Genomic DNA, 25747 nt, shown 5'->3' on the forward strand with positions numbered 1-25747 from the left:
AATATTTTGTTACATCACACAATCATATGAAACCTTTTAACTATAGTCGTCACCATCATCATCATCATCGTAATCCCTTTTCTTTCCTACCTGTGCTAAACCAGAGTACATCCGCCCCATGGATTTGTAGTCCAGTCCTTCAGAACAATTGACTACAATGACGTACATGCCGAGAGCTTTGCCCAAGTCCTTCACTGTCTCTGTCTTCCCAGTACCAGCTGGGCCTTTGGGAGAGCCGCCTCGATGGAGATGGAGTGCTGTGGTCAGGGTCATGTAACACCTGAACAGAGTCAAACATGGACATTTCTTCATTTAACTATTCATGCAAAAATGCATCGTCATATGTAAACAATTATGATCAGAATATATTTGATGTTTAAGCAAACAAACTGAATAAAACACAAAAGGCATGACTTGGATAATATATCTTTGTGGCCCAAAATAGAAATACATTACATCTGTTAGCTTAATACCTACTGTAATTACTCTGTAATTACTATAATAACTGACACTCATCCTTTCATCTGTAAATGCATAAAGAGCAAAGGTGTAATCTGATGATTACACTACAGTAACAATGCTAATGATAGCTTCTGCCTGCTCTTATGTAATTGACTACTTGACATTTAATTACCCAAAATACTAATCACGGCGAAAATCTGACTTCAGTCACCAGAATGGGGGAATCATTCAGTCGTCTGATAATCAGCATCAATATTAAACATAAAAATAACATTTTAAATATAGAGATGTGACAGATTGCTTGATGTGTTGATGCACTGTTTGGTTGGTGCACTAATTGACTGATTGTGACCTGTCAGTCAGTGGAGTGATGACGAGTCGTCCAGAGTTGCCCAGGTACTCATAGCCGTACTTGAAGCGCGTGTTGGTCTGGCGGATTATGCAATCATCCACATCCTATTGAGAGAACAAACAAAAGAAGAAATAAACATGTTTAGTGGAGATTTTCTACTCATCTCAGCTCAGCTCAGTTCGCTGCTCTAGACAGGCCTAGTGAGAAATACTGATAATATGGAGAAAAAATAAAAACGAAACCGAGAGAGAGTATATGTATATCAATCTATATTACACATCAATATGCATCATTAAAACTATTTGTCTATACCCACTATCAAAGAATTTTGCTTTCAGCTTTACAGTTTAGAGTCAATTTAATTAAATATCAGTGATGAGAAAACTCGGATAAAGGGTAAGATGTATTGAGGTGTATTTTATGTGCAAAAACTCCAGCCTTCATCATACAAACCATGAAAGCTGAGAAATCTACAAAAAACAGCCACTAACATTTTTTGCTGAAATTATGGATTCATACCTTATCCCAGTATAGTCGCAGCTGGGAGAGCCACTCAAAGGCATTGACGTCATTGCAGCCCGCCTTCGCCAGCTTATCAATGACATCCCGAGCATGAACCTCCACTGTGACCAGCGCTACGATCTTTAGGCGTAGCACTTTAGACAGATTGCCACGAATGATCTCTGAATAGCTCTGAAGCATGGAGACCTAAGAAACAAAGACGGCTTAGGCACAAGAGCTAAAACTTTAGATCTCAACATAATTAGGTTAGCTATCCATGGTGCTGAGAAGGCTGATATGTGAATTGAACAAAACAAAGCTAATCGAATCATAGGTTATGCAAAATATTAAAAATACATTAAATTCTGACACACACAGTTGATACATGCCACTATTCTGACCAGAGCTTTCAGCTTTCTGTATGGAGCAGTAACAAAACTTAAAAAGTTCAAACCTGTTTCTTCTTCATGGACTTGAGGGAGGACTTATCAGCTCTCTCCTTGCTAGTAATGAGAGATCTGGTGACATCAGTGGTCCACTGGATCTGACTGGCTGTGATCAGCATCTTCAACAGACATACAACAAATACACATTCAGGGAAAACTGAAACCTTCAGTTTAAAGAACATAGTAACTTTATTTTAATTTGATGTTAACATTAAAATACTACTGTTCCTAAGTATAATATATTTTTACTCCAGAAGAGGATTCTATATTTGAAGTTATAGTGTACCTTAAAGCAAGCATATTACCACAACAACTCAATGACATGGATTAAAGTGAGAGAGAGGTCATTTTGAGTTCAGTGTCATTCAGTGGGATTTATAAATAGCAAAAAAATTGCTATTATGCACTGTTTTTCAAATTGTCAAATTTTCAAATAGTTCTAAAATGCAGCTTATTTTTCATGAGCTCCAATGACAGTAAAAGACAGGACAGCAATTAAAGAGGGAAACCCAAAGACCCAAATGTACCTGTCCTGGCCAATCTTTGACCCATTTGTCTCTCTGCCCTGTCATCCTCTTCAAAGCTACGAGGCAGTTGCTCAGACAGTCCTTTAGTGTAATACGCATGGTCTTCTCCACATCACACAGCCAAACCTACAGAAACAAAGCAACAAACTCTTTATTGTATTCATTAGCACTAATGCTATCATGACGACACTCATATTTATCAATGTAACACTCATCACTATGATCATGATCATAATCATCACTGCTGTACCTCCACAGGTCTGTCCAGTTGCACTGGATGGATGAAAGTAATAAACTCCCCATCAGCAGAATACATCCCGATGGCTTCAGGTTTACTGCCCTCCTGTAGAACACATACATACACAGCACAGCGTGTTTTGACGCACAGGCTTTAGGACCAGTTCATCATAAGAGTTCAGTGGATTGCAAGTGGAATCATCATCATCTCCGAATGGATATTTATGTATGTATGTTAATGTATAATGTTTAGTAATCTAATCTTGACTTAATAGGCTTAAATGGCTCTTCCTCAGTAGTAGTGTAGCACTGGTCATTGAGTGTATGTGTGCCTGTGACTGATTCTTCCTGCCTTTTCAATGCGCAGGCTCTTGATGTTGTCGAAACACTTCTTCAGGTGTGGCTGCATGGCTTCTGGGTTCTGTGACTGCCCCAGGATTTCCAACACGTCATCATTGGAGAGGAAATAGAATCTTGGGAAGATCTGCCTCTTGGTCTCCAGGTACATGTCCAGGGCCTTCTGGATCTCCTCCAGCTTGACGCTCATCTCTGACAGCTTCTCTGGCAAACCTGAAAGAGAGAAAAGAACCTTTTGGAACTTTTTGTTTGAGTTACAAAGAAGTAGAGTTTCTTTTCAAGGTCTAGGCCAGACATTGAATCCCTCAGCCTGAGCCTGAGCCTGGGTGGGCTGGGCAGCATTACTCCATCTTAGTAATATTGCACACCTGGACAAAAGAGATGTGAAGGACAATAGCGTATTCGTTAAAGAAACATGAGGTATGTTGTCATACCAGAGTGGTGTGTCCCCCGTATGGCATTGTTATCCTTGTGGAGACGGCCCATTATTGTCTTCCAACTAGAACTAACGTCTTCAAACTCTTTGCACTCATGAGGCAGCTGCTCCCTAATGTCCTTTCCTTGAAAAATGTTCTAGAGGGATTAAAATGGAGAGTGACAAAGAAAGGTTGCAGCAGTGGAAGACATTAATTGTATAAGCGACTGAAAAAAGAAGGTGATATTATAATTAAAAAGCAAGAAGAGAGCTGTGACGGACATCAATCAGTGGACAAAGTCAACCATAAAGCAATGAATGTCCATGTCTTATAATAAATCATATGACATAGTACATCACATGAGTGTTTTTCCTCTACCTCCAGATAAATCCACTGACGCTGCACAGTGAGGATCATCTCAATGACTTCCAGCACCTGGGACAGCCGGCGTTCCCAGCTGTCCACCTCCCGCTCAAAGGCTTTGACAAAGCGAGAAGCCTTCATTGTGGACAGGATAACCTGGTTGTCATCCAGGACCTGGAAAACCTCATCTGTGCCCCTGCGAGAGACAGGGAGGGAGGATTAAACATGGCTGAAAGTCAATGAAGCATACACTTAAGTTAATAGTTTATAGTTATATAGTTTATGCAGTAAATTGTGAGGATCATTACTATGTTAATATAAAACTGTGCCAAAAAGGATCTGAATCACCTTGGTGGTAGTTTTGAGACTTTAATAATTGTTACATTTGACTGCATAATATTAAGAGATGTTTCTAATATTCTTGTAAACATTATGGAGTAAATCCTGTGTCATTATTTGATTTTATATGAAGTTAAATAATCAAACTAAAATCCTCCATAGATAATTTGAGTCGTTTCTGATTAGTTATAAATGCAAAATAAAAATGTATTGTCTTAGAAAAAATACTTTACTACTAAGATGGACAAGAAGCTTATTTGTTGGCTTTTTATCAGCTTTCTCATACTGGTTTGGTAAACATCTTAAGACATTAGTCTGACAGAGGAAACTTTGTTTCACTGCTGTTGCTGCATGACTGTGGAGGCCTACTTTGTGTCAGCTGTAGACAGATTAGAAAAAACATGGTGTTCTCGTTTGCAGCACATTCAATTTTCTGTCTCCCATCATATACTTTTGTATCACAAGCACACTGTGTCTCTCTCCATCATGTTTACTGTGGGCCTGTTCCACCCTCACACCACCTCTTCCTCCCACTGACTCTGCTGAATAAGTGGCAATAGCTTGGGCTGCTAATTAGACTGGGTTGTTGTCTGACTATATTCATTTTTCTATGCAGCAGATGGCCTGGACAATCCTGTTTTCATCAGCCAGCCTGTCACTCACTTAACTATTCTGCTGAGTCACTCCCTTTTTCTGACTTCTCCAACAAGGCTGTTAACCGACAGATCATTCTCATGTCAGTGTCATGCTGTATACACTCTCTACTACAGGGCCATACTACTGAGGTAATTGATTTATCTATATACAGAGCTAGATTGAGACATCACCAGATGGCAGTATTGAGCTGTACTGAGCTGTGAGATCTAGTGAAGCAGGTGAATAAGACATAATGAGTGTCGGAGTGAGTTAGGTTCTCCCCTCAAGCGTGTTCTTACCTCAGCCGGTAGTGGCCTTTTTTGTAAGGTGCTATGTCCAGGATTGTTTCCTCCCATGTCTTGGTAATACCCTCTAGACCCTGAAATATCAAACACAAAGACAGGGCACAACACTTAGAGTTGGCTATTCTTTTCTCTTTCCACAAGCTAAGATTTGATAATTAATGACAGGAAACCTTAACTTTTAGTTCTATTGCCTGCACACATAAGAGATGGAGAGAAGTATGGATACCTCTCTCTTTTTTCATTTTACACAGTATGAATTGTCTTGTCATTTTTCTTCTTCTGCACTCTTTTCCTTCTTGTTCTGTATAAAATAAATCCGATGACATGACCTCCCCTTTGAGCTTCTCCATCACAGACAGACTGTCCCTAGAAAATTTCTAACTGCACCATTGTCTCTGGTTTTCTAATTACACACAGACTGCAATTGCAAATTGAATGAAAGGCACTGTGGTTCTCTGTGCCATAAATCTGATCCCGAAACCGCATTGATGTGACCTCTGCAAGTGCTGGGATGTATGGCTGAGTGGAAGGGTGCCAGTAAGTTACACTTCAATTTCTGCTCACTAATTTGCAGTCTAGTTAGAATGAATGGAAGCAGATGAAGCTATAAAAATGCCCACTAAGCATCAGTCTTGAGGAAGAGACAGCACCTGTTCTATGGAGAGTTCCTTGCTGGCGGCTCCAGAGATTTCACAGATCTTGTCAGCATACTTGTCGAGCCCTAGAAGCATGATCTTCTCCAGGGTGAATTCAGTGCTGGTTTGGTCAAAAGAGCACTGCACCTCTTCACAGATCTGCTTCCAATGCCTGAAAGAAAGATGGCATTGAAAAATTACCCTGTCGGTCAGATGAAATAAAGAAAACAGTGAAGGGGGAATGCTAGCATTTTACAAGTGGATCCAGGAGTGCAAAACTGCTGAATGAAGGACATAAACATCTCTCTTAGTAAACGTTGCAATGGGATGTACTAAAGTAAATGTATGTGCGTATCCTAAATATATAAAGTATGAAGTATACAAAAGTAGGGTATTTGTGGGACTTAGCAACATGCGCAATGTCCATCCTTTCAGTCATAGTTGTAAAAAGTGCCCATGAGCAACAACCAAAGAAGTCTTATAAATAAAGACAGAAAAACATGAACTAAAGTTTAACTATGACAGACTTATTCATCTTCCTGCCATGTCTTGCGCGTTGTAACTATTGCCAGATAATAACTGCAAAATACACTGAAATGACAAGTGTTATATGACAAGTAAATATACTGGTCAGTACCTGTCTCTCATGGCTGGGTTCCTCAGATCAGCAATAAGAGGGATGATCGTTTTAAACTGGTCAATCTTGTTCTTGGAGAAATCTAGTATGTCCCATTCCTTATCCTGCAATCAGAAAAAGATCAGCTCCTTACTACTGTGTAATGTAAATGTGAGAGCTGCTGAGGGGTATATTTTAGGGGAGCTGTACATTTTGTGATATTAGCAACACATTTTGTGCATCCTGAGGGAAAGACATAAATTTAGCTGTCACTGTAAATGCATTTTTAGGCAGAGTTTATGGGTCTCAAGCTAAAATTACTTCTAATGATGTCCCCAAAGAGTCTTCAAACTTTGTATTCATTATAAACGCAAAGTGTCCCTGTGTGTTCGCCAAAGCACAGCTTCTAGATTGTACATTACTAACAAAATGTATTGTTTTCACATTTATCTACAATTGATTTCAATGAAACAAACCTAAGCTGACACAGGTAATTTATTACAGCTGAACTGTGCCTGTCACCCTGTAGCAGGAAGCGAGGATCTGCAGCTATTTAATAAAGTCTTTGTGGCAGAACTGACCTTTAGTTCTCTCTGAAGTTTGTGGAGTTTTTTGAACATGTCCTGTGCTGTGCTCTCCATGCTCTCCGTCTGCAGCGTAGCAAACTGACCAACCTTCCAGATGTTCCAGTTGGCATTCCAGTCCTGTGTGATTTCCCAGACCTGCTGCAGGTAGTCTATGTCCTGTGCAAAACATACAGACAAAAGCTTAATCAATAAATACACCTTACATAACTTTATCAAGGTCAGCATTTGCAACAACCATGATTCCCACAGTAATGCGCTCTGGATGAACTGCTTATCATATCTGTATACGCTTATGCCAAGACAACAGTATATTAGGACAATGAGCCTAGCGTTGCATCAGACCTTCTCCAGCGTCCGGATGACTTTGGAAGGGGTTTGTTCTATTTTGAAGAAGCCCAGTCCGTGAAGGATGGTGCTCTCTTCCTCTTTTAGAATCTCCAGTTGGCTGCGATGCTCTGCTATTTGATTTAAAGCCAACTCGGTGCTCAGCGCACTGTCGAATGGACCTGGATACACACACATACATGTCCACACAAAAAACAAAACAAAGGGAAAAACATATTGTACAATGTTACTGTGTCTTATTGGTCAGCAAGAATAAAAGCAGATTTGAAATCATCATATAAACCATGGATGGCCAGGTGACAGCTCTGACATACAAAGAGTACAAAGAAAACACAAAACTAATACTTTGAACCAGAGATTTGTTGTCCATTAAAAATGTAAACATATTGCTCCTCTGTGTACAAACCAACATTTCCATCCCTCTCTATAAGATAGCTCCTTTCAATTATAGACTTATAATGGCATAATAAAAATGAAAGCTCTTTATATTAATGTCACGTTCCCCAATTTTGAATTACTGAGCAATAAGGTCAATATGCCTAAAACCCATTTCTTTTGATTTTTCTACAAATTCAAAAACTATATTAGCTCCAATAAAACTACCTTTCCTAGTGTACCTAACATAAAAAAAATAAATTACATACAAGATAGAAGGAAAAAGAGGTCAAAAGAATTGGGAAAGGCAGAGGGGAGGCGGAGAGGAGTGAGGGATGATGATAGAGCAAGAAATCAGTCATGATGTGTGTTCCAGTCAGGGACATCACTTATTCTGTGTAAGAGAGCAGTGCTGTAGTCATAAATCACCTGGGGCAGGAACAGATTAGATACAGGCTATTGGTTCTAAAGAGGCTTCGCATAGATCAGTAATGGCTCAGTAGGGACAGACGGTAACAGACAGAGCATCACTAAGGTGCACACACCACGGTGATGAAACACTTGCTGATAATGTATATGAGTGTGTGAAAGAGAGTGAATGTGTGACCTGCGCTGTTGAACTCCTCTAAAGTGGTCTGGATCTTCTTCTTGAACTCCTCGGAGGAGACGACGAGGCCGTTCTTAAACTTCTCCTTGTGCTTCTGCAGCATGATGTCACTGTCAATCAACACCTGCTGGTACCACACCCACTTCCCATTCAGCACCTCACGCATGTCCTGCACCTGTGGGTGAGCCAAATGGCAGGATTAGAATAATGACGAGAAGGAATGTTGCATGTAAATACACAGTTCCCACGGATACAAGAGAAGACATGACACGTATTTTACTTGGTGCTCATAGCAGAACAGTCCAGGATCATGTTCACTGTATGTGTGTATATATTTCTTTACTAATGAGTGAGGTACTTACAGCGTGTTCCACTGGGACCTCATATTTGTCCAGGATAGCAAACTGATCATGGATGAGAGGAATCTGAGCCTCTGTCTTAGCCAAATCACCCCGGAGAGTGTCCAAGAGTTTCAGGCTCTCATCAAGCTCTAACAGTGTCTGAGGGGGTTGTCTCAGCCTAAACACACACACACACATACACACACACATATACACACACACACAAACAACACCAATTTTAACACAACTCATATTGCAAATGTTTACAGGATCTAAAGCTTCTCCCTTTCCTTCGCCATCTCTGTAATCTTTATCATCTCTCAATGATTAAAGAGATTAAAATAGATTAAATCAATCATTTTTATTTTTCACCTGAAATTAATCTATTTCATGAAAATAGCAGGTGCACTAGCTAGTGTTTACACTGCGTGTAGACAGTGTATCCACAGTGTTGGCACGCCAGTCGTCCCACAACAACTGCAGCAGATGCTGGTGATGCAGGCTTTGGGCAGACAAACACTGACAATCATGTGGTTATTCATGATCACACATACATACTAAATAGCGGTTTTATAACTCTTTCCTGTTGATTCATCTTTTACAAAAACTGCAAACTTAGTAAAATGTAGGTTTATGTAACAAATTCTTCCTGCCCACCTTACCTAAAATCCATCTGGCATAAACTGCTTGATACAGAATGTCTCTGATGAAGACATTACAAAACAAACTGACTTGACTCCCCACCTGTCGGTGCTATCTTGCAGCGAGGCATGAAGTTCCTTTAGGCGGGTGCTGGCAATGTGACTGAGCAGCTGAGTGAACTTGGTTTGCCACTCGCTGCAGTGCTGCACCAAGGAGGACTTGAGTGGTGAACAATCCAGCATGACAAACCGGATGTTCAGTACCGTCTCTTCCTGTTCAACACTGTTGGCTTTTTCTGTGTACCTGGAGGAGTATGACATAGAAAAGCTGAACATGAATGCATGCTTCATTAAGGAAAAAAATCACATTTTAAAAATGCCTTATGACACAATAAATAAAACACAGTTAGAAATTTCTTTGTACATAGTGAAGCTGAAAACAGCCATTTACTGTACAAGGTACTCCATTACTTTTACAGCAACAAAAGTATGAAAAGTTTCATAAAGGAATAGGTTCATCCTTCCTAAACAATGCAGAATGATGTTTAGAAAGATTTTTTGTTGCCTGTGTATATCTGCATCAAAAGAAGTGACTGGTGGGTTTAATCTCTGGTAGCGTTGTATAAAGGAGTCCTTGTTGATCTCCCAGATGTCCCTGTATTTGTCCCAGGTCTTCAGATAGGCCTGCAGGTGACCGGCATTGGCTGTCATCCCTGTGGCAACCGCAGCTTGAATCTTTCTTATTTCCTCGTCTTGCTCTGAAGGATCAAAGACGACCAGGGTGATAATATGGACAAGAGTAGAAGCACGGACAGACAGACATGGTCACAAATAGAGACATACACAACTGCTTAGCAACCGATGTCTGTACATTTTTATACACACATCAGGTTAAATTTGCTCAGCTTGGCAAATAGAAAACCTTAAAATAATATTTGAAAAGAAGATGAAAGACCATATTAAAGTGAATAGTAATAACCTATGTTGATGTGTATGGGATTCCCCTGTGACTGTTTGGAGGTGAAAAGTTCAGGCAGTCGTTTTAACTCTGAGATGGTGCTGATGAGCTGTGGCATAATGTTCACAATCTGAGCAAGCTTTCCGAGCGTCGGGGAGAACTCGACCTGTCAAAACAGACACACATATACACAAACACACACACACACACACACACAGACACTCAGTTTGACTCAGATGGGTAAGCAGCATTTAAACTAGCATCACAGTGAGAGAATGCATTACTGTGTGTGTGTCTAGTAAGAATACAGCAGGCTAGTTTTATGGTTCCTACATCAGTGGGCCAAACCACTTCATGTCATATAATTCTGTCTTGTGTGCAGGCTAGCTGACACATCCTAACATATGTGGACATATTTGAATAGTGTGATAGTCCAAACAAATCACTGCCACATGACCTAATTGGATTAAGTGGGGTTGCAGGTACCTTTGGTGTGGTTTGGGGAGTTGTCTGACGCAGTGCGACCTGGACTTTGAACAACGGATTGGGTGAGGTCTTGCTGTCTCCATTGATGGCCCTGGATAGATTCTTCATGGACTGCTTGATGTTGCTCTTTAGAGCCTCCTCTACCATGTGGTCCACCTTCTCTGTGTAGGTCACCCAGTGGTCCTGGACCTTAAGCACCATGGTAAACAACGTATGTGGATCAATATGTTTATCCAGCTTCCCTTTACACTGCTTTAAACTTTAAAATGGAACTGACCACTTAACAGGTTAAGTGAAAAATCTTGCTTCTCTGTCCTCTAAGTTTCTGCCTCACCATTGCATACTTACAATATATGAGGTCTAAACAATTGCATAAATGTACCAGATTGAAACTCGTGTGCAATCAAAAACAAAGTTCAGGCACATTTTTGATGAAATGCTACCAATACTGAACAAAACAAAACAGCACAGACCTCAGGTCCATCATTAGAGAAGATGTTGTGAATGCTGGTCATGATATCGACAATATTCTGGTGTGTTGAACGCAACATTTGGAGACACCTCTGCTGGTGAGCCTTCTGGTCATCCTCAAACTCTAAGTTCCTATGAAAAAAAAAACACAAGATGCAACCAGCAAAGGAAACCAATGTGCATCACCAAGGTGCAATAAAAAAAGTTAAATGTTATAAGTAATATCTGCACACTTACACACATATTATTTATGTTTGTATTTACTGTATTAGGCATTCAATGCAGTGAGGAAGGAATCACACAATATTTGTTACCTGTACACAGTCTTTCCATCCAGTTTAATCAGCAATGTCTCACTAATCTGGCGACAGAGCTTGGAGATGGATAGATTGGATGCTTTGTATCCATCAACTACTGACTGGACCTGGAGTGTAATGAAGAGGAGAGAAGAGAAGAGGAGCTCCTCAGTGACAACAATCTAATATGGTTTTCTTACTGGACCAAGAAAAGGTTTCAGATCTGTTGAGGGAACTACTGCGTGATGAACTCAGACCTGTCATAACTGTGTCTGTGTAAACAGAAAAGCCAGTCAGGGTCTTTAATTCACATAATTCTCCATTCACTTAAAACCTACAGACCATGACTGCTGTCTGAATAAAAAGACAGTTGGACAGCAAAAACAAACAAAACCTTCACATAGCAAAAACAAAACTGTGCACATGCCCACATCAGTAAGCGATGAACTGTGTTCCAACCTTGTCTATGTGCAGGAGACAGTCTCGGATGAATACATTAGAAGCTCCTTTAGATAACCACACGAGCTTGGTGAGCCCCGGCTGAATCTTTTTATCCATGAACCGAATCCGGTCCCGAAACAGACCCAACTCATCAGGAGACAGCATTCCAATGATCCTAATATGCACATACACACAGATAAGGAGAGCATGACATAAATATTAGTGTGTTTCATCTATTTAGCAGACAAATTGACAAAGAGCGTGTGTCAGTGTGAGTGCTGATGTGTGTTTTCGTGTTAAATCCCCTGTAAAGTCTGACTTTGACAGCAAAGAGAAGCACAAATTCTAATGCATGCATTCATGTATTTGTGTGTGTCAGACCTGTTATAGTTCCTAATCAGCAGCAGCGTTCTCTCCCTTAAGACTCGGAGCTCCTCTCTGTCCTGGTAAATGTTACACACACTCTGAGGGATCTCAAACTTTAGTCGTTCCCAGTAGTAGATCTCAGAGAACAGGTTCAATAGGTCTCTGGAAAAAAAACACAGCATCATAAATGAGCACATGTATGTGTCATGTATGTATTTGTGTTGAATTGTTTAGACTCTGTGTAAGAGTGTATCTCCGTATCAAATTGAGAGTTTCTGGAACTGTTATGTGAGTTAACACACAAAAAACAGGTCTAAGTTTTTGTGTGTCACAAGACTACAGATCTATACATTACTGTGATGCCTTTTGTTGTGTTTATGTAACCCACTTGTCAAAGTTGATGTCCAGCTTGCCAGTCTTGTCCTTGCAGCGCACCATGAGTGGCAGCTCCAGTCTCTTGATGTACTGTCCGTCCAGGTTCTGGCTCCACTCACTGTAGTACTTCCTCACCGTGTCATCCAAAACCTGGACCATCTGGCCATAAGTCAAAACTAACTGCTTGCGGCTGTCTGAGTCAGGCATGAAGTGGGCCTTTTGAAGCACCTGGATGGGAAGGAAAGAAGACAAAGGAGAGGAAGTCCAGGAAAGAGGGTTCACTTGAGTCCATGAATGCTATCTGTTCACAATCAACATCTAGTTCAAATTCAAAGCAAAAGCAAGAGTTCTAACTTCTACCGTTCTTTACTTTGCACACTTCCCATGTGATGGCATAAGTTAACCAGTACCAAGACAAAACATCACTGTGGAGCTTAATAAACTCACCTCCATGGGTCTCTCTAAGCGATGTCTGAGGGCCGTCACCCAGTGGGCCTGGCCTGCTATTCGTGGCATATGGTCAGGAAAAGACCTTGACTTCTGGTTCAGCTCCTTTTTGACCAGTTTGAGCTCCTTGTTAAATATGTTGTATACTTCCTCCACCTTTTCATCTGTGGTGAGCTTAACAGCCTGGGGTGAAGAAAAATTAATAAATGAAATCTAAATACAACATAAACAAAGATACACTACACATTAGGCATAATAAGTTTTTTTTGCTCTCTGACTTTGGTACGGGATAGCTACTACAAAATCAAATGATGAACCTTTACAGCTGACTGAACAGGAACATTTGAGTAAATTGAACATGATCAAATATGTTTAAGTGAGAAAAGCATGTTTAGTAAGTGACGTAAATAGAATTTGAATGTGTGTGTGTGTTTGTTAGAGATACCTCTCGAGTAGAAATAGGCCTAAAAATGTCCAGAAGGCGAACTCCTTCCTCCACGGTGTACACCGTCTTAAAGACTGAACTGATCAGGTTCTGCACCATCATTTCCAGATCCTTTATCAATGCACGAAACCTGTGTACACACATAAAACCATGAAAACATATACACATAGTAATAAATACACAGGTATAGATTAATACTGAACTACTTTGTATCTGCACCTGTTTTGTAATTTGCTGGCTCCAAATCAACACGTTTGCGCCGAAGTGAAGGACAGTGAAGCTGCGTTTATGCTGATTAAGTGCTGCAATGCAATTTTGGTACTCATTCTGGCACACAAATTGTGTTTGCGTCAAAACCTGCTTAAACTACCTCATACTGCAAAATCCAAAACTATTTTTGTGGCCCATTTTTGCAGAAGTACATACACACTTCTCAGGAAAAAAAATATGACTTCAGATTGAAATGTACAGCAATTTGTGAATTAGGCAGAGTCCTACCAATCATCTACATAAGTGTAATCCAGTGACTGGAGTTCGGCTAAAATGTTAGTACTGATGTTTGATGTGTGAGTTTCCCACATCAACCTTTAAAATGTCAGATTTTTTCCACCGTGCAGTTGATTAAACACCTGCAGTCATCACACAGCAGCAGGATCATGTTTCATCTACAGTCTCTGATTTTAAAGCAGTTGTACGTAATGTCACACATGGATGGAGCAACAGCAGGAACTTCATTCAGTACTTAAATCTTTCAACACGGCAACGTTTTTTTCGAGACATCAGACCAGACATTACTCACAAACAAGTCCAACAGCAAAATCATTCAAATCTTGAATCAAATTAGTTTAGACATTATTAAAAGCTACAGATGAAAATCCAAGTCAGTTTTTTGCATGTTAAGATGATTTTTAATCCAGTATGTTTTCCATTTTGTCACTTCCAATCATGTTCATTAATATTTATGCAGTTTATGTGCACAGAAGCATTTTCACGAAACTACAACCTGTACCTGCACAGGCCTAGTTTGCAAACCTGTCCCAACCCTGCACCGGCAAAGCTCAACACGAACCTCTCAGTCAAAGCAATTTTGACTAAATCAATTCCAGACCCAACTCGAATCATTAATAAAAGACCTGACCTGACCTGACCCATAATGAAATACACTGTGGGCTCAGAGCTGTTGCTGGACAGGTAACTAATTACCTAAATAAATAATAATGCAATGATAATGAAGATTGTGGAGGCAGAAGCACTCCACTCCATGTTGTGTTTTCTAGTCTATTCAAATATGATTTATTTATTTATTTATTTAGAGTTTAATTTATTGGAGTTTAAATGTATGAATTAGCCTTTATTAAGTGCTTGTGCTACTGCAACTAGCACTTATTCCAGCAGCTGGTGCAACAATAAAAATCAGCCGTTGATTCTATCGTTGACAGTATATTTGTATATTAATATTTCATATTTGGGATGATGTGGATGAACTTTTAGGAGCTCATGTGACTGGTCATTATTAAGGCTAGCCCCAAGTCCACCTGCTGATTTGGATTCCTCCTATTAATAATGTATTCAGCCAGTCTTCCACATTGCTCCCAGCTGCAGCTGGCTGCACCTGGTTTGGGGTAACGCCCGTCATCACTAAAACTTAATATTATATTTAGTCTTAGTTTGAGACCTACCTGTTGAATTCATTGCACCATGTGGTGCTCTCAACATCAAGGATGCCCTTGTCAACAGAGCCCAGCTTCTGTAACCCACGATGGAAGTTGCCCTCTATCTCCAGGAGGGAGCGGGTGAACTCTGGTCCCTGGCAACTGCTGAAGCATGGCAGAGCCCTCTGCTGACCATCCTCCCAACGGGCAAACTGATACTGGCAGTCGCAAACCTGAGAGAGTTGTATTGTGCAGTTATGTATCTGTACATGTACATGTTAATGTCTGCATGTTGTGAGTCAGAAAATAAAATCACCTCAAGCAGGTCTCTGAACCTCTGAATGAAAGCATCAATCACCACAAAAAAGCTTGTTTGGTCCAGGACCCAGCCTTTTGAAGAATACCTGATGCAATGACAGCGTGTGGGACTGTATTACAATATTTGAAATGAAACACTTTTTTTAAATACTTTCCCAGAGGTTTGTTTCCCTACACAGGTGAGATTTCTCCTACTTGTGGTGAAGCTGTGAGGCATGCTGGTAGATTTCCTTCCAAGACAGGCAGCACTGGATACAGTCACTGAGGTTTTGCTTGCTGGATAACACGTAGCCCTCAAAGATCCTGTCCAGAGAGATGCTTTGGAAGCACAGGCGGATGATCTCATTACTTATCTGCAACACGGCAGTAAATAGTAAGTACTGAGAGACCAAGTTACAGACATTCATATTCACATTCACATTCATTAACATATATATGTTAGATCACATTCGTGAGCTTAAACCCCCTAGTATAAAAGCCAGTTGCTAGATGTGGAGAAAGCAGATTGCTTGTAATACTATTGTAAACAAAACAATGACAACGCTGCTACAGCTACAGAGGCAGAAAGGTTACCACGGCAGTTATCGACCACAAGTGTTCTGATTTTTTCTTCCTTCTCTTTGGTATTAGCTAGAAGAGCCCAGCCAAAAGTCTTTGCCCTGCAGCCTTGAGTGATTGAAAAAATGATATTAAACCAAACATTGTGTTCCCCAGTGATCTACAGTGCACGTATGTAGGTTAAAGGTGCAGCCTTAGATCCAGTGCTACAGGTTTCAAGAAAATCTCAGACGATCTGAAGGTAGCACAACTGCAGGAGTGCTTGTACTGTCAGCTCACCGCAGCCACAAGCCACACACTCACGATATAATTAGACTTGATGCTTTGCCTGCATGTAACATTTTATGTCACAGGCATTAGACAGCATGTGTTTGTGTCTGTGCATGTGTGTGTGTCAGAGAGAGAGAGAGAGAGAGAGAGAGATGAAGAAAATGAGGAAAATTTGGAAAATATCATGTCAACTTTAATAAAAAAAAAATGGATGAAGAAAACAGGCCTTTTATTTGGTGCATTCACTCATACTTATAGTAATCATGTTTTATCAGAAAAAGACAAAAACCTAATCCAACTGGAGAGCTGATCTACAACTGAAAGGACATTCTGACAGCAAAAGGTTATCTGTGGAGTGCATGCTTGCTTGTGCAAAGGTCCAGTGTGTCAGATTTAGGGGGCTCTTTTTACAGAATATGACAGAAACGGAATATAATTTGTAGAACTGTGTTTTCATTCAGAGAAACACAGCAGAGGTCAATAAAAGAAACATGGTATGAATTCTTATTCTGATGTAATAAAATGTATGTACCTTGCGGAACAGACCAGCGATCCTCTCACTGGTGTTATAGTGGGTGGAGTTGACCCAGATGATGCGAATGAGACTGACAATGTGTTGCAGCTTGGGAGCAACTTGGCTCGGCTTTAGCTGAGCTAGCTCTTCACAGGGCCCCTTCAACATGGATAGGTAGGTCAGGTTCGATTGGGCCTCCAGTGAGCAATCCTGGGCAACACACACAAAGGTAAGATGATGAATGATTATTATTATGATTAATGTTTCAGTGCTTCAATGCTTCAGTCAATCTTCGGTGAAGATTTGATTTCAATGTTTTCCAACTTTCTGGCTAGGAAGCCAGTGAAATGATCTTTTGAGTAAAATGGAATTTGACCATACACCATCAGATTCTACATATTTTTGGTAGCATGGAACTACAACTTATTGCAACAAAACTCAGTAATGTTCTTTAAGTTATGACACTGATTGTATTATACCCTTGTAAAGTGATGATTTTAGACTACCTGTATTTCCTTGGCCAGTTTGCAGAAGCGCTGTACATAGAGAGACTTGGAGAGCTCCAGGATGTTCTGGATGTGCTTGACCCCGGGCTTTTGCAACTGCTTGCTGATGTCTACCAGCTTGACAGAGCGACTCTTCCACAATTCTATCTCCTGCAGCGGGCCACATTTGTCCCTCGTGTTCATTATTTCTTGGTCATTCAGTAGCTCTTTGATCTGATCTGTCCAGTGGATCATGACAGCTAAAAACAGGAAAAACAAGTCAGTGGAATAAATGGAAAACAGAGGTAGGGAGAGATAAAAATGAAAGGACAAAGATGACCAGAAAGAAATCTATCTGTGTTTTTTCCCCCCTTGTTTTGACTTTTGGTGGAAAAAAAAGAGAAGCACAGTGGTTGAAATGGTGTGTAAATCACTGTGTATGACCATGAGCATGGACATGTTGGAATAAAAGCAGAGATTTGATGAGAGAAAGTAGTACAGAGAATTTAAGAAAGAAAGATAATGTGTGGACAAAGAGTAAAATACAAAAACAATGAACAAGTTGGACTGATGCAGGTGAGAGCCCAGTGCCTCATTAAACAACATATCGAAAGTGTGTGAGAGTGTGAGACGGAAAGCCAATGCTTCAGTTTGGATGATGCTTTAAACAGAAACTAACAGACACAGAGACAGACCCCCCACACACTTCAGGCTTACTTTCCATTCTTTGTACCAGTTTCTTGTTCTTTATGGCCTCCTCAGGGCTGGACTGTAGACCTTCCAGTGGAATGTATAGAACTGTCTTGCCCACCTTTTTATACACATCATCTGTTCAAAAATAAAATAACAAAACAAAATATTACATTGCAGCACATGTGCATGAGCATCACGTGCACACTGCACCAACTGAAGCCAAATGTATGCAACATCAGGAGAGAGGAGAGGAGAACGGTCAAATGTTTCTCATTTGTCCTCTGAGTTACACACCTGTGAGGCTGGCAAGGTAGCAGTGCATGTGGTTGGTATAGTTGTCCTTTATACTCTTTTCCCCATGGGCACTGAGGGCAACTGCATGGGCATGTACACAGGTCATGTCATGAAGCAGCCTCTTGGCTGGGTCGCCTCGCACTGTGCCAAACTGTATGACCACATCGAACGTCTCAGCTGTGATTATGGATCCTGCCACGCGGATAAAAAAGAACAGCTGCTCTACCACCTGAAGACATTTCAAGGTGGGGTGTTGGAAGTGAGAGAGGGAAAAATACAGATGGAGTTTAATTACAAATGAAACATAGTGTAAAGGGGCAGAAGAGACCACCTCTATCTGAAATGATCAAATAAAACTAATCAAATTGTGTTTTAGGATCAAAAGTGGAAAGTAAAGTATCCTGTACCGGTAAAGGCATGGAATACTCCACCCGCAGCCTGGCATAGGCGTCCACGTAGACCACCATGGTTGTGATAGAGTCGTTCACAATGAACTGATCCACAGCGCTGTTGTTCTCCTCCGTCCACAACTCCTCAGTCACACCAGGAAGAGCCACACAACGGATAAACAACTTTGAGTGGATGGAGAGGTGGAAGGAAGGGTTCAAGAAGAAAAAGGAGTGAGGAAAAGAGAGACGGGTGGTTATTTAGTGATATAAAGGAATGATAATGAAAGAAAAGGTAAAAGCTACTGAATGACTGGGCTTTACCCGACGAATGGTCTTAGAGTATTCTTCTTCCATTTCTTTCAGAGCCTCTTCCTCAAAGTCTTCTTCTTTCCCCATGGTTAGTGAAGTCTGTAAGCACACAGACAAACACACGAGATACATTTTAAACTTGCTTGCTGTCTTAGCTATAATGTCAAATGATTCATTTTCAGATTTTAGTGCAATACTTAGCTTAAATCATTAGTATTATTTATATTTGTAGCTTTTCTACGCGCTTATTAGACATTATGTAAATGAGCAAATGAAGCTTTGAAACTAGATTGGTTGATGTTGACATTACGGAGCATTAGCCAGCTAACAAACTTTTAGCAGCTCGCTACGTTACTCACCTGTCAGGTAACAACGCTCGAGTCCTCACGAGCTGTGTATTCAGAAGTATTCACTCTGTCAGTAAGTGTTAACTACTGTTTCAATGTTGCACTAAAACACTTACTTTTGGTTTGTGTGTCGCCTCAGTCAAACCTGTGGCTGAGCATGTGTGCATGTCTCCATGGAAACGTTTGGTTGCCCGGGTGACCACGCAGAGGGGGTAGAGACGAGCTCGCGCACGAGCGAGATAAGCACGCGGGCTATGGTCAATGATGGAGGTGATGTTGTTGTTTATTCTTTTCTTTACATGCCTTACAGATACAATGGACTTCCATTGACACATAAAATGATAATATATACGATGAACAAGTAATGGCATTTTATAACGGAAACAAGGCGTTTTTTATTGGACCTGTTTCCAGTTGGAAGTCGATTTTAAATCCTCCTTCAGCATAAAGTGTCTTTTTTTTATAGTGTACTTAATTCTTTAAGTCACCTGGAACACCCATCTGACATATGAGAACATTTTATCATTTGCAATTCAAACTTAATTAGATATAGTAGTACATGAACTCAGTAATATTGGCTCACAAACTTTTTAAACTCTGCACTTTCTTTAACAAATGGTTTGGTTTTATGACAGCTTTAACACTTAAACTGAATTTGCCACAGAAGACATTAATCTGTTTATCCTCCCAACAAGTGAAGTAGAGCAGTAGACATTTTCTAGCTAATATGGAAATGCCATACATTTAAGTATGACATAGATGTCCCCATGTGCTACTGACCCTCCAGAGGCCTTGATCTAGGTATCATGATATCATGATATCATGATATTGTGGACTGGATCCAGTTTTGTTGAGTCATAGGTAGTGTGACTTTTTGGTGGACCTTCTGCTGCAGTGTTTGTATGTCACAACAATGATGAAAATTGGTTGCAATTTGAAAAAAAAAAGAAGCAAACTTAGTCATTGTTTTGCAAAAAATAACGAGTTGCATTTAAAGACATTTTGATCATTCCAAATGATCCAATGTAACCTCTAGTAAACATAATAAGAAACATGTTTGCTTACATTTTTAGAAAGGAATTCACCACATTAACACATTAACATGTAGTAATATTACTCATTATTTGTTTATTAATCTGGAATTGCAGAAATTTTGCAGACATTCAACAGCAGTCTTCTGTCTATGCTTTACCTAACAACAGCTGTTCTGGGTCTCCATCTAGTGGCAGAAGGATTAAAGTGCTGCAGGGACAAAAGGGGACAGACGTGGAGAAAAATATAACCTTACCACTACTGTCAATTTGAAAAAGTTAAAGACAGACTTCTCAAATCACCAAACAACTATACAATTCACTTACATATTATATTAAACATACATATAAACATATATATATATATATTATATAATATATTATATATATCTATATCTATATATATATATATATATATATATATATATTAATATATATATATATATATATATATATATATATAATAATTAACTGATTTATTGCCTATTATATATGAAGAGATGGACATTCCACTAGAAAAGTAGAAATTAAAAAACTGTCAAGATGCATTAGAGAAAACAAACAAACAACAAACCATTTTATACTCAAGTCTTGCAACTGTTTACACTTTATTGAATTACACTAAACTGAAATATAGTTAGATGTTCATTTTTTATAGTCTCATTATGTTTCTGCTCTTCTTCTGATAAACTGTTTTCCACTAACATTAATATTGTATTAGTGGAAAATCTTCTTCCCCTGATGATGCTGCCTAAAAGGCCTAGTAACAAAGCACTCTCACAAAGAAAACACATTTATTCAACATCCATAAGGCGCTTAGGTGCAAACGTCGACATGGGAAGCAGTGCTGTACACGCACATAGATCACAGAGCAGGCTGAGAAAATGTGGATGTGTTTGCCCATGGGCAAGGTATGACGGATAGACTCATCACTGCTCTTGCATCTCTGCACAGTCATATTGCCTTTCTAAATGATGATCTTAATGATTGCACAGCTCATTTCCCCCTCTGAAGCATGCATCTAATAAATAAGAAAAAAGTAGCAGCAGATCCAGTAGCTCGAGCTTACTACTTCTAAACGTTGGCTTCCATAGTGACTCACAATGATAAACATTTCTCAGAGGAATAAGTCCAAGGTGACCAGAGCCAACAGTCCTTGAATACTGTGCACTTCTTACACTGAAACACAGAGCCTGTTACATCTGACCCCAATGAATAATTCCTTCCTTTTCCCTTCCTTCCCTACCTCATTTCATCTCTCTCCTCATGCAGGTTTATTTTCAGTCTTAGACATTAACTACTCGCCTCCATACTCACTGGCAAACACACTACACAACATGTCCAAATTCCATTATAAACTACCATTAACCTGATCTATATCTACATGTTACTGTGGGTAAATCTCCCTCTGGTACAGGAAATCTACATCTCACCAATCTTTCCTATCAGGTTCAAGAGTAAAGAAGGTATTAACTGAAAGCGAAAAGCCACTTTAGGAACCAAAAGTTGTGCTTTGGAGATGTCTGGTAATTTTGTCAGGTCCTTGTCATTTCCCAAGAAACTGAAAACTGGATCAAGAGCTTGCTGGGTATAATTGGGTTGGTTCAGAAATTAAAGCACAAGGCAAACCCATCAAGCAGTTCCAAAACCGAGATTCATTTGGCTCTTAGGGGCGCCTGAGGGTTATGTCAGAAATGATGTCCAGCAAACTGAAGATTTGGTTAAATTCAGTGATAAAGCATTCAGTAGTCAGACAGTATAATAACTATTTCAATCAGACAATTATCACGTTTTTCTACTGAAGTTACAGACATTTGCATACAGGCGTCTACAGAGAATTTAGTTTAGAGAAAAAGTGTTCAACTCCCTGACTAAAAACACATTTGTGTCCTTATAGCACCTGCTTGAAATATATTGGGCAAAAAAAAAACATACAGTAATTTTGTACTGGCATATAACATACTTATTGACTTATAAGAGAATGAACTAAACTATTTCCACACCATATTTACATCCTAGTTCTTTTCAGCTGAAGCTTTTATCCATAAAAACACCTCACAAGTCTGATATTTCTGTTACAACCATAATAAATCAATTTGATTGTGAATTCAGCTGGTAGCCCCCCTCAGTCTTCCATCAGACCAGAGACCACAGGTGCATGCACACACACGCACACATGCACACCCACACCCCCCAACACACACAACACACACTGACCTGGGTCTGATAAAGAGGCTCTTAAACCCTGAGGAAGTCTGTGTTCAGTCTTTCAGGAGGACAATCCTTACGTCTGAATAAAACCTTGAACTCACCACAGCCCCCCTCTCTCATTACTGGACCATTCTTCCTCTCGGCTCACTTTCTCCAGGGTCCTTCTCGTTTTTCTCTTTCAGGAGTTTGGGCTGAGTTCTTTCCAGTAGAGAAGTCCGGGCCTTCGCTCTCTCACGCACACAATGCTGACCGACTCCAAACGTCTTGTCTGCGACGCTTCATTAGAATTCATTTATTTGAATAGGTTCATTTCTCCTTCAGTCGCTCCCTCCCTCCCTCTGTCCTCTTTTTCAGCTTGGGGGAAGCGTGTATTAGCATAAAAATATCTTTTACCTCACCTTGATTAAATGCATTGTTTGCATGTGTGTGTGTGTGTCTTACTCTGTGCAGATTTCTGTGTATCTGGGTGTCAAATTAAGAATGAATCAAATTTGCGGTAAAAAATATTCCTCTGTGCTTCAGATATCTGAAATTCCCGGCAGCAGAATTGATCCTGTTGATGCCAAGTGACTACAGTGAATTGCCTGCCCAGCGGCCAAACCATTTCTCTGGTAGGTGATGCCAAACATACAGTGAGAAAATGATGGTTTGGAAGTTGAACAGAGGTATGCAAGTACAGTATGCTGACTTTCCATCCTGAAAAACCATGAACATATTAGATGCAATCACATGCACACATGTGGATGGAAACACCTAAGCATTCAATACAGCCATAATCTCTGGTGTTATGGCACATAACCACTGAACACACTGACAAACACACACATACATACTGCAGAGCGTTGTGAAGAAACCAGATACAAAATGGCCAGAGACTGAGAAGAAGGCAGGCCAAAATTAAAGCCATGAGTCTGTGAGCTCAGAACTGACAGGCTGCCATGCCAAGGAGGGGCGGAGAAGAGAGGGATGAAGGGATGGAGGGATGAATAAGCAGGACAGAGAGTCTATGAGGGGCTGTTGTTGCTGCTTAGACTAGATGGATCTGAAGATATACAACATCACTTAGTAAAATGAGAAAAGATGGGGGGATGGATGAGAGCCACAAACAAAAATAAATCTTAAAAATAAAAGAGAGAAACAGAGAGTTGTCTAGTTCAGAAGTGGTCAGCAGAATAGAGAAGCTCAGCTGGAGGCAGCAGCCCTAATAGTCGTGCAATACTCCTATAAAAGGAAATAGATACAGTACGCACACTCACACAGATGCACATACGGTACATCCAGCAGTAATAAGCCGCTGGCTAGAGCACAATGAGCTCAGAGTCTTTTTAGGAAAGTGGAGCAGGCCTTGGAAGGTTTACTTTGCTTATTACACTACGATTAGCCCACAGACGCTGGCTTTGTTCAGCCATCGTAGGCCAAGGTATGCTCCACCTGATGAACAGCTACTCATAAATACATGCACGCGCGCACACACACACATCTGCATACATGCTTTCATGCACAGCGCATTACAAGGACAGAATCAGACACTTGAAGATAAACACATCTGCCTTGAATGACCCACAAACTCACGCACACTAGCCAGAATTGTTTCTAGCCCCTTGACCCGAGTCGACAGCACCCTGTGTTCTTTCCCCACTGTAAAGAGGTCCAGTGATAATGAAGCCAGAATGGAGGTTCAGACAGAATTACAGCTGGAATGCTGCCAGGGCCCCATCACTGTATGTGTGTGTGTATGTGTGTGTGTCTGTAATAACAGACCAGTGAGTCAGTACAGAGACAGACCTGCAGCTGTTTGACAAGATGAAGGGAGCAAAATAGATTATTTGTTGATCAGATCACAATCACAAAGATCAATAGAATAGTCCTCAATAGTCCTGAATATCCAAGAAAAACACACTGTATAATGGTGGCACACTACATAAGTCTGTCGTGCATAAATAAAGTATTCTGGTGGTCAGTGTGTTGAAAATAGAAACAAAGCAGTGTTTTTTAATACTTGAAATCCTGACTCAGCATTGGATTTTTTTTTTCTTGTTTTATTCAAGACTACTTGCTCCCCAAGCTGTGTCAATACTATTGATCCGAGCACTTCTCCATTCAAGTCTGCGTCTGCCCACTTTATGAAGCGAGAAAAAAGGAAGGCAGCGAGTAAAGAAGTGCATCAGTACGCACTGAGAAATTGAAATTTACACATTGTGATTTGGGAAATAATTAATTAAACACAAAAGTAAGAACTCGGTTTGGAAGATGATGTTAGAGGAGTGTGTGTGTGTGTGTGTGTGTGTGTGTGTGTGTGTGTGCATGTAGTGTGGGTCTGGCACCTTCTCTCACCGTGACACACAGGCTTCATAGATCCCCTTCAAACTGGATGATATTGACACCTTTGATCACTTTCTTCATATCCACCAGGGACAAACTCTCTCTCTCTCTCTCTCTCACACACACACACACACACACACACACACACACACAGTTTCAGTTAGCAATTTGTCATCTTAACCCCCATTTATAGCGGAAATTGGGTTGTCATCCTGTATAATCCGGATCTACTGGAATAGTACAATGATTCATTAATGTTTTTGAAATAAACAGTTAAAGCACAAACAAGGCATAATTATGGTCTCTGCCACTCGAGTAACTGCTGTCAATTCTCAGAGACACATTCACATATCCAACATTATTCCACATTTCCTGAATTATTAATGTTGTTTACTTTTATTTGCGTAAACCGACCACTGAGTATTCCATCGATCTTCAGATTTCTCACCTTGCTTGACAGCATGTGGCACACACGCCTTTCAAACTGTACACTTACTGAATACACAAATATATGTTTGAAAAGTTCCAACACACAAGGACAAGTCAAGACAGTAATGCAAAAAATAAAAAATAAAAAATCACTCATACACAGACAGTTTTTCCTAAAAACTAAACTAATAAATCCATACATATACTAAAATATATGTTGGAATTAAGAACCTTTCACCTGGATAACTGAGAATCTTATTCTGAGAATTTTATTTTTATCATTTATTTTGTTCTGGTAAAAGTACACAATAGGGTAGAATGAAAAAAATAAATAAATATGGTAACAAGTAACTCAAATGAATAACTAGTTTCTATATTCCATCTGAATATTATGGTGTGCATTATGAGGTGTTTTCAGTGTTTCAGGAGCTGGGTTATTCAGATGGCTTTACACCTTAATCATGTCATAACAGATGGATCAAGTAACAAAAAAATCCTGGAGACCTCCATTCAGCCGGCGTTTTGTAAATAAGAAATGGCACTTTATCTGCT

General features: G+C 40.1%; 1 protein-coding gene across 2 annotated transcripts in view; it reads right to left on the reverse strand.

Annotated features, from left to right (window-relative positions):
- Nucleotides 1–19392, reverse strand: part of dnah2 (dynein, axonemal, heavy chain 2) — a 52317-nt gene extending 32925 nt beyond the window's left edge. The window contains exons 1-37 of one of the 2 annotated variants that reach the window (XM_027288174.1): nucleotides 19319–19392; nucleotides 18868–18954; nucleotides 18565–18729; nucleotides 18158–18386; nucleotides 17888–17998; nucleotides 17192–17430; nucleotides 16704–16895; nucleotides 15539–15696; nucleotides 15342–15429; nucleotides 15053–15258; nucleotides 13374–13503; nucleotides 12929–13111; nucleotides 12495–12709; nucleotides 12122–12268; nucleotides 11759–11915; nucleotides 11318–11427; nucleotides 11006–11135; nucleotides 10533–10721; nucleotides 10068–10212; nucleotides 9654–9846; nucleotides 9192–9392; nucleotides 8469–8625; nucleotides 8107–8281; nucleotides 7122–7285; nucleotides 6774–6935; nucleotides 6214–6317; nucleotides 5592–5748; nucleotides 4936–5015; nucleotides 3677–3857; nucleotides 3317–3455; nucleotides 2878–3095; nucleotides 2539–2631; nucleotides 2289–2414; nucleotides 1770–1880; nucleotides 1334–1522; nucleotides 815–918; nucleotides 91–280 (exon numbers count right to left, since the gene is read on the reverse strand). In XM_027288174.1, coding sequence (XP_027143975.1) covers nucleotides 91–280; nucleotides 815–918; nucleotides 1334–1522; nucleotides 1770–1880; nucleotides 2289–2414; nucleotides 2539–2631; nucleotides 2878–3095; nucleotides 3317–3455; nucleotides 3677–3857; nucleotides 4936–5015; nucleotides 5592–5748; nucleotides 6214–6317; nucleotides 6774–6935; nucleotides 7122–7285; nucleotides 8107–8281; nucleotides 8469–8625; nucleotides 9192–9392; nucleotides 9654–9846; nucleotides 10068–10212; nucleotides 10533–10721; nucleotides 11006–11135; nucleotides 11318–11427; nucleotides 11759–11915; nucleotides 12122–12268; nucleotides 12495–12709; nucleotides 12929–13111; nucleotides 13374–13503; nucleotides 15053–15258; nucleotides 15342–15429; nucleotides 15539–15696; nucleotides 16704–16895; nucleotides 17192–17430; nucleotides 17888–17998; nucleotides 18158–18386; nucleotides 18565–18729; nucleotides 18868–18954; nucleotides 19319–19369 — 5676 coding nt within the window. In that variant the 5' untranslated portion in view covers nucleotides 19370–19392. Of the gene's footprint in view, nucleotides 1–90; nucleotides 281–814; nucleotides 919–1333; nucleotides 1523–1769; nucleotides 1881–2288; nucleotides 2415–2538; nucleotides 2632–2877; nucleotides 3096–3316; nucleotides 3456–3676; nucleotides 3858–4935; nucleotides 5016–5591; nucleotides 5749–6213; nucleotides 6318–6773; nucleotides 6936–7121; nucleotides 7286–8106; nucleotides 8282–8468; nucleotides 8626–9191; nucleotides 9393–9653; nucleotides 9847–10067; nucleotides 10213–10532; nucleotides 10722–11005; nucleotides 11136–11317; nucleotides 11428–11758; nucleotides 11916–12121; nucleotides 12269–12494; nucleotides 12710–12928; nucleotides 13112–13373; nucleotides 13504–15052; nucleotides 15259–15341; nucleotides 15430–15538; nucleotides 15697–16703; nucleotides 16896–17191; nucleotides 17431–17887; nucleotides 17999–18157; nucleotides 18387–18564; nucleotides 18730–18867; nucleotides 18955–19214 lie in introns of both variants that reach the window. The other variant, XM_027288175.1, reaches the window with a different exon arrangement.
- Between the last annotated feature and the right edge of the window lie 6355 nt (nucleotides 19393–25747).

The sequence above is a fragment of the Larimichthys crocea genome, chromosome XIV, assembly GCF_000972845.2.
Source record: "Larimichthys crocea isolate SSNF chromosome XIV, L_crocea_2.0, whole genome shotgun sequence".
Lineage (NCBI taxonomy): Eukaryota > Metazoa > Chordata > Actinopteri > Sciaenidae > Larimichthys > Larimichthys crocea.